The 9,546-nt window shown below is 38.1% G+C and overlaps 1 protein-coding gene across 1 annotated transcript in view; it reads right to left on the reverse strand.

Annotated features, from left to right (window-relative positions):
- Positions 1-3,904: 3,904 nt before the first annotated feature.
- Positions 3,905-9,546, reverse strand: part of ANGPT1 (angiopoietin 1) — a 174,220-nt gene continuing 168,578 nt past the window's right edge. Inside the window, exon 9 of the mRNA XM_009638391.2 lies at positions 3,905-5,694. Coding sequence (XP_009636686.1) covers positions 5,534-5,694 — 161 coding nt within the window. The 3' untranslated portion in view covers positions 3,905-5,533. The remainder of the gene's footprint in view (positions 5,695-9,546) is intronic.

The raw sequence follows: 9,546 nt of genomic DNA on the forward strand, positions 1-9,546 counted from the left end.
AAACAAATCAGCAGTTCAACAATACAGCTGAATGAGATCAGGTCTGAGATTTGTAGTTTCCTTTAGAGCAGACAATGATTCTAAATATAAGCATGAGAAGGCTGAAAAAGGATGGAGATCCACATCTTTTAACAGAAAAATAAATATTATCCAAAGCTGATTTATCTACTGGTGGATTCTTGTCTCATGCTAAAAGCATGAACTGTTTCTCAGACAGCATGTTACCAAAAATTCCTTCTTAGGGACTGCTTTTTAAGTATGGCTTTAGATTTTACCAGATGTCAATGTCTCTCCATTGCATTGTAAATATTAAATGAAAGCAGAAAGTAAAATGGCCACGCTGTTCCTTTTAGGCTTTGGAAAATTAATTGGATACTAATTCTCCTCTAATAAATACATTAACAAATTCTTCTGCCTAATTCTTCATTTTTCTCCTTTTCCTGTGCTTTCATCTTGTCCACACTCTTTTTGTCAAACTGACTTCCTTCTTTTGCTGGCCTTGCCCTCAGCTTCCTAATCTTATCTCTTTGCATTCTTAGCTGTATTATCCTATAACAGCCATTTTCTCACCTTCCCCAACTCTTTCTTACCTCTCTCAGTGTATCAGGATTCTTCAATTTTACTTTCCCTTGTTTCAGAGCATTTTCCCCTCCTTTTCCCACTGGGCTGAAGCAGATGCCTATGAGTTTCTCTTCTGGGGTCTTATTAGGGCTCCTACAGGGCTGACCTGGCAAAGCATCCATTTTCTCTTTAAGTAGGAAGAAGGTCCTCCAAGTGTATATGTGCCTATTTTTCCCCTCCATGGCCCTGCAGAGCAAGTGACTGTCAAGACAAGTTCCTTCCCCATGGTTTGCTGGGGCTGACTTTGCCCTCCCCATAGCTGATATTGTGGTTGTGGGCACAAGCATCTGTAGGTCTTTTGTCTTCTGTTAAATGTGGTGCTTGCCTTCCTGTGACTACTTTGAGGTGGTAGGAGGCAAGCACTGCCAGCAGTTTAAAAGGAGGCACATGGGCACTATTAAAATGAGAGAAACATGAGAAACATAATGAAAGAAAGAAAATTTATGGTAACACTTTAGGGCTCAAGATTCTCTGTACTGAAACACAGGACTGGTGTCTAGGTCTTCATGTACTTTAATATAGCAACGGTTTTTTGGGGTTGTATTTATTGTATATAGCTGTTTTTTAATTGAACTCACCAGTTCTGAAAATTGTGCAGGCCATTCATATGGAGAATAAGGTCTGCTCCCAATGGAAATTTTATCTAGTAGAAGAATGAAGGTGTTAATTTAACAAGATTTTGAATAGGCATAGGTTTTATTTCATTATCAGTCCTTAAAATTCACACAACAGAATACAGTATCTTCTAAAGGAACTTTCAATTTTTGAAGGACCTGCTATAGAGCTATCTTGACATAACCATAAGTAGCATGTCTTCTCAAAGATCCATACGAAATTGGTTGCTGTGCAAAAATTAAAAAAGCACACAGACAAACAAAACCCCCAGAGCATACAAAAGCAAACGAGACCTGTAGATTCCTGCTCATATGAGCAGAAGTCAGGGAGAGGGGGGCTCGGACACTTCTGGGGAAGAAAGGAATTTCTACACTGTGTGACAGATGTGGCACGGGAAATAGGGAGCTGCTGTGTCTCACGAGTAATCCCTTCCCTTCAATTCTTCCCTATCTGCCTGTCTTTTCCCTTTCTTCATTACAGTCCCATATCCCTGCCTTGTCTCTTTCTGCTCTTGCTCCCTTACCTTCCACATGCTATCCCTTAATCCTCCCTTCCTGCTGGCATTTGCACTTTCCATCTATTTCATTTTTGTTGCTTTCAGGATTTTTTTTTTTGTTTTTGTACTTGAGATTACAGTTCCTCCAGATACAATTTAAAAAAGGTCATTTTGATTAGCTGTGTTAAGCCTTCTTCAGCCATATGGATATGTGTGTGTGTGTGCATGCTCATGTGTGGGTGCACACCACAGGCAGCCAGGCAACACCGGCAGCATCAGCTCTATTCAGGGGTTACTGCCTCTCTCCTCAAGCTGTCCAGCTTGTGTAAAAGCAGGCAGGTAGGAATGCCTTCTGGCACAACTGCAGCACAGTCTGGCTGTAAATTAAGCTTGATCCTGCCTAGAGAGCTAAGCTCTTGTTGTGATTGCTGTTGCAGTTTTGTTCTTCCCAAAGGAGAAGTGAGTGCTGTGCCAATCCCAAAGGAGGTCGCTCGAGGCATGGTCAGAGCTGTGGTTTGAGCTGCAGGTCTGCAAAGAAGAAAGCTGTTATTATAGCTGGAAGGGTTTTTTAAGGAACTGTGTCTTGGGACTCTGTTGTACAGATGAGTATAAATGTAGATGATTTGCCTGCTTAATAGGCCAGCACTGGATGCTAGGGCACTTAGAAAAGTGTGCATTTAAATTACATCTTCAGCCTTAGAAGATATTAAAAATATACTATGGAAAACACGTCTCTTGATTTGTGAACATTTTGTGTATTTCTATTTTATAAAAGGAATAAATTTATCTGTGAACAGTGAATAGTAAAGTTACTATTATGGTTGGCCGTTGCCTATTTTTTTTAGTTTCTTTCAAGGCAAGTGACATTTTAATATAAATCAAATCCAGAAAGACTCTTTTTACTAACTGTAACTCTTTGATTCATGCAGTACATGCATGTTCAACTTAAGGAGCAAAATGTGCTTTTGTGTATGTAGCTCCTCACAACTTCAGTGTTGATTTAAAAAGCTAGGTTGGTCTGAACAAACACAATGAACTAAGCAAAAATTCCTGAGAAAATGAGGATAAATTGACTACAAAGAGCTGTTAAAACTGATCTCTATAGTGTTAAAAGGCATACAAATGGAGCAAGAGGCATTTCTGGCTGAGAGATCAATGAAGATTTGTCACCGCCATGCAACATGATCAAATGGATGATAGAAGAACACGTCATAAGGCAAGAGAAACAAGCATCACACTTCAATTTGTACCTTTGCCTGTGGAATTCAATAAACATTTTCTTTTAAAGGTTGATAGAGAGTTGTATGATTTGAAGATGAAATGAGAAAGAGTCCTATGATTTTAATCAAGGAAATTGAATAAAAAATACTGAAACGTGGATTGGAAAACTTAGAAATATTAATTTCTGGACAAACTCTAATTAGACTCCCTTCCTAGGCTTTGTCTAAATTTAATAATATTTCATGCAAGGAGAGATGGTGCCTTGTAAAATGTCGTCAGCCTGTCGCTGAAAGGTATAGTCAAAGTAAAGAAAATCATGGACTCTGCATTTTTTTACAATGTTTTATTATAAAGGATAGGAAACCAAATCCACATTTTTTCAAACCCAGATAAATAAACAGTAAATATCATGCTTTTGATTGTAAATGTGTTTTGCCTTTTGCAATAGGATCTGCAAAAATGGCATTCGTAACTTGGAGACCTGCAAAAATATATCTTTTGAGAATATGGAGGAAGAGAGACCACATATTTTGCACAAATGAAGACCATTTCAAAAAACTGCTGGAAACTGAGACAAAACAGCTCTGTGAAGAAACTGCTGAGTAAGGAGTAGTTTGGTAACTTATTCAGCAGAAAACAGCAAATTAAAACCCTTAGGCAAGGTTATTTCAAATATATATATAAATATATACAAATACACAAAAGCAAAGATCTTCCCACTTAAAACCAAACAAACATCAAATTGTAACAAAAACAGAGAACCCTGTGGGGCCTTGTGACCTTTAGGAAGAGGTGTTTGAAAAAATCCAAGCAGTTTTTTTCTATGCCATAGATATTCCATAGAAATAAATTGCTAAAGGGAAAAAAAAAAAAAAAAACAGAGGGGAAAAAAAGGAAAAAAGAAAGCAGTTACTCTATTATCATCATTCTTTAAAAAAGAATCAGATTATTTGCTGTGCCTGATCTCAGGAACAGTTTAATAAATGAAACAAAGCAACAAACAGACAAGCAAAATCTCACCACAATCAGATTTTATGTATCATGTTGGTCCCAATTTAACTGATGAGAATGTCACTTTTGATTTCAGTGGGATCAGGGTAAAATTTTTCCATTTATATGTAGCAGAAGTAGAATGATTGCAAGCTACTTTCCCAAATGGACTTTATTCATATGACTAAGTCACAACGGGCTTTAAATGGGAAGAGTTTTCTCTCCAGCCTCCTGGGCCACCTGTACACTTTGTTGCTTGTTATTACAGGAACTTTATCTTTTCCAACAGTTGAATTGTGCATCTTGCCCCACACTTCCGCAACATTTTAATATGACAAAATTACTTGTTAACAACTTGTAGCAGTCTTCTCAAGTTCTCTTAATATTTATATCCTTTTGAGGCTTTGCACCCTTTGAGCAGGGTCAGGGCTGCCTGTACAAATTATGTGACCATTACAGGAAATATCAACATGCTATTTACAAGTTCACAATTCTTTATTTTCTATACAGTTCTGATGAGTATTTTTTATAGTTGTAGCCTAAGCACTGTGTAGAACTGGCATGCTTCTGATATTCACAAAAATGTAATAAAAAAGTAAAATAATTAATGATAAATTGCGCACATGCAAGGATACTGTAAAATGAATCCATTGCCTTAAGCTATGCGTTTATGTAATTTTTATATACCCTAACAGTTTGCTTTCCTGTGTAATTTGGATGGAAATATTCCATGCAAAATCCCATATTTTCTTTAGGGTAATATTTCACATTCTTTAAACCTTCCATTAATTTTTCTACATGACATTCAGACTGCCTTTAATGAAAGAAGGGAAAAACCTCAAAACACAGCTACTTTTGTTATCACACTATAAATCCTAGCTCGGGGATTATGCCAATTATCTGATTTACTTCTACAGAGCAACTGAAGAATTTGTGCATTACCTTTACCATTCTTCATATGTTTGACTCAGTTTATTTATGAGAAACATGTCCTTAAACGTTTTCATGAAAAATAATATTCACACAAATTATTTGACTCTGGGATTAACATATATCCATCCACCATTCAAATTCAGTTCATTTAAGAAGAAACAATATTTGGAGTGGTCACCTTGAGTGCTTTAAGATGAGTTTTAATAAAGGTGTCTCCATAATCCTTTTTCATACGTATAATGTTGGTATTTCACTGATGAATAACATTCTGCTCAACAGACCTTGGTTGATACATTTCAGTTCTTCAAATTCTGATGATGTTGCTGAATAATCTAGTATGGTTTTGCATCTCTTATTAAGAAAAAAAAAAGGACATCCACTGACAAGCACCAGAGTCAGGCAGAACAACCAGATCCATTTGTTCTTCTCCAGAAAATCATTGCAGCCACCTTCTAAACCAAACCTCCCCTGGTCATCAAAATGTGGGGTCACTGTTGGAGAGTTTTTGTAAGTTATGGAGTGATAACGAAGAGACTTTACATCATCTCTTCCTGTTGCTTTCAAGAAGCCCTTCACCTTTTACCTTTAGACTGTGATAGTGGTGCTGCTGAGGGCAGTGTTGTCCTGGTTTGTTCTGGATCCACTGCTTGAATGTCTTTAAAAGTCCAAGGGCCGAATCATCATGGTGGTAGAGCGCAAGGAGTAGCTGGGGCCTTTGAAGTAATGCCACTTGATGCCATTTAGCTTTCCGTGGTTTTGCCCAGCTGTGTAGAACATCCCATTGAGATTGGAGGGGCCACAGGCATCAAACCACCATCCTGAAAACAGTAAGACAAACAATTGAACTGCAAGTGGACTAAGCATTTTTATTTTGTTTTATAGGTTTAGCTAATTAGCAAATTGTCATATTCCCGGGCTCATAAATACTCCTGGTGTGGTGGTGATGGGTATTTTCATGCTTTCTTTTTTTGCTCTTTTGTGCCTTTCTGTAGGCAGTGGTGCTGGAGAATGCACAGTTGTATTTACAGAGTTGGAAAAGTATTTAAGTCCTAAGTCATCCTGGTTTTATACATGGTATGTGAAGAAAGAACAAGAACAACAAAGACAAATAAACTGCTTTGCATGTTTAGACAGTATTGCAGTTCACACATCTCATTTAAACCTCAGAAAAAGACTATAATTCATAAGTATTTTGCATAATTTCACTTATTTGGTTGAGTATAAGCATGGTTTAATTTTATTTACTGGTTCTTTTCTGTTGCTTTAACTGTGATTGTTCAACTGCTTAGACACTTTGCTTTTGCTCTCAGGTTGGATGTTCTTAGTAAATGTGGGTTATGAGTATGGTGGTGCTGCCCTGTTATAGTGACTACAATACTGTAGTACTAGGTAATCAGTATTCTGAAAGGTGTACAAGGAGGCAGGTAGACTCTTTCTTTAAGACATGATAAATTTATAAACAAGACTCATCAAATTAATGGAAGGACTAAGTGAAGAAGACCATTATAATGCTGTAGGATACTAACAGGCAGAATACCTATGTGCATGGATAGATGATTTAGATGGTTACCTGAGTGTGCATGCATTTAGGTGACAGTATGGTCAACTTCAACCAAGATATATTCAATGCATGTACAGTTTGGGCCAGAACAGTGACATTCTATGCTTAATCTTATTTTTTTGAATAGAAAAGCCTATATTAAATCTTGAGTCTCCTAATCTTGATCTTGAAATGTGCCAAATGCTTTAGGGTCAGCTGTGTCAGAAGGGTCCTCACTCAGATACCTCTGACATTTGTTCACTTCCCTGCAAAGCCTCTGAGCAAGTTCACACCTGGCACTTAAAAAAATGACAAAAGTCCATTCCATTTTTATTCCAGTGGAAAGACAGGGCAAGAAATGTCTTGTCCAGATGCTTGTGCTTCTAGTTCAGTGCTCCAGCAGCTGCATCATAAGACTGTTCTGAAATCTGAGGTGACAAAACTTTAGAAAAAAACACAGAACTTTTCTTTCTGAGGGCAAACCTGAAATCTGGTTTACAGAATGGCCCTGTGAACAGTTGTGTTGGCATAAGCAAAAGAGTAGTAAACTGAGAAGTTAGGATAAAAAAGAAGTGTAACAGCTCAGGAACTTTTCAGCCCGCGTTTTCTGCCAAAGAAAATGCATGTAGAGCCATACCTCCACCTTTGTGAGTGCTCTGTTAACATAGCACTGAAAATAAACCAGAAATATTTATCAAGTACTTGTGAATAATACTAATAATGACAGAGGTTTTGCTACCATTGGTATAACTGAATGCAGAACATTTGAACTTGCTAGAAGCGTAGGTTTGGTTGCAAAATGTATGCAAAAAAAGGTCATCTCACCTTTAGACTTCTGCAGTGAAGATCATAGAATCATAGAATCATGGAATCATAGAATAGAAGATATGTATATATGTCTTTAACGAGTGGAGAAAAAGGAGTCAGTGGTGAAATGCAGTGTGAATCTTCAGAAATTTTTGCTCTAAGATGAATTTAATCAGTCAACTCTCTTGTCCACATCCCTGAGATCTTGTCTTGTTAAGGTGAATTTCAGATTGCCAGGGGAATTAGAGTTTTAAGGAAAACTCCAAATTACGTGAAACTTGGCAATACCGAGATTACAGAACACAAACTGACAAAGATAAACTAGGTGATATGCTGACTCCACTGAAAGTGGTGGGAGTTTTGCTGTATGTCTTGATGGGAATAGAATTTTCTCTCCAACACCTCCAACACATTATCTATGTAATGTAATAGAAAGATGCTTAGTTCAGACTGAGGAAGGCAGAATGAATCCCCAGACTGCAAAGAGCTAATATTCCCAATGTCAAAAATATGTTAAACTCAATGGCTAGCAGCTCTATTTTTTTCTGCTGTTTTTTTTCACAGTAAGACCTATAGGCTTTGTGAATCTCTAACACAGGTCTCACTCATCTTTCTATGTAATATTGTTGTACTGAACATTTGCCTTCATGTATGAAGGCCAATAAGATCATAAGGATCACGTGGTGGCTTTTGCTTTTTGTGGTTAAATACCACTTTATTTTAAAGAGTTATTTCAACCTGCACACCACAGCATCGTAATCTTCCCAGGAGCTCCTGCAAACCTTTTTCAAGTGCCACCGCTAGTGGCAAACTGATCCCCTAGCAAGTGTCTACTGAATTCTGCAGTTGTCACTGTGGACTGGAATGCAGAACTTTAAATTTTTTAGTGTGCTTCCTACTCTGACTTCTGGACATGGAATTAAACTGTGAGAAGCTCCTTTAGACAATGTGCACTGCCGTCCTGAATCCTCCAGTTTCATCACATTCAGTGTTGAGCCTTTTATCTACCTGTGAATTAATACATTGTATTAAGGTATTTTAAACTATGCCTTACTACTACTGATATGATATTGACCAAGATTAGTCTTCAGATCCAGTACTTACTCTGTCTTTTGTGTTCAGATCCATGTAATTTATGTTTCGAGTCTTGTAAAGTAATTTCTTAGATTTTGGATAATACTTAGTGGGCTCTCTTCAGAAGTAACACTTCATAATGAAATCTTGAGGGAAGAATTCATGCCAGATAAATTCTGGCAAACTTCTATTTTGATACAATTGACCTCCCTTTGATTACAATGTTATACCTAAGGGGCAATAACCAAAGAAAGAGAAAGTCGTACAGCTGATGTTTTACTGTAACCAGAGTATAATCTTGTAGAAACTTAAGACAAAGTTAAACAGAGGAAATCTAATCCTCATTTTTCAAAGCTGGAACACAGATGCAGCTGGGATCTGTTTATGGTGTTGGGATGAAGACATGGCAAGCTGTGCTAGTTACCATTTCATCTTAAAGGAGCAGAAATAGATGCGTAAATGGCCTTTTCAGGGAGAAGGATTTCAGTGGTGCCCTACAAAATCTATGTTAAAAATGGAATGAGTCAAAGAAACACAAAATTTTATAAACCTTTTATGAGGACCTGCTCAAATATCTCATCACAGATTTCTTCTAAAAAATACTTCTTTTGAAATATGTTTTAATGAGCATCTTCTTTCTTTCCTACTATACTGTTCTTGTTAGTGAGATTGCTGCTAGAAAGCTATGACCTGATTGCTATTACGGAAACTTGGTGGGATGAATCCCACGACTGGAATGTAGCTATTGATGGCTACAGGCTGTTCAGAAGGGACAAGCAGGGAAGGAGGGGCGGAGGCGTTGCCCTTTACATCAAGAAATCATTACAGTGCAAAGAGCTGACCCTGAAGAATAGCCACGAGCAGGTCAAAAGCTTATGGGTAAGAATCAGAGAGAGAGGCAACAAAGGGAACCTGGTGGTTGGTGTCTACTACAGACCGCCAGATCAAGAGGAGCCGACTGACAAAGCATTCTTCCTCCAACTCTGGGAGGCTTCGTGCTTGCAGGCTCTCGTCCTCCTGGGGGACTTCAACCACCCTGACATCTGCTGGAAAACCAACACGGCAAGCTGTAGGCAATCCAGGAGGTTTCTCAAATGCATTGAGGACAACTTCTTAAGCCAGGTAATAGACACCCCTACCCGAGGGGATGCGATACTGGACCTGGTGGTCACCAATGCAAGCGAGCTCGTTGGAGATGTCAAGATCGGAGGCAGCCTGGGCTGCAGTGATCATGCACTGGTAGAGCTCA

This window comes from Egretta garzetta, unplaced genomic scaffold, assembly GCF_000687185.1.
Source record: "Egretta garzetta isolate BGI_Z169 unplaced genomic scaffold, ASM68718v1 scaffold154, whole genome shotgun sequence".
Taxonomy (NCBI): Eukaryota; Metazoa; Chordata; class Aves; order Pelecaniformes; family Ardeidae; genus Egretta; species Egretta garzetta.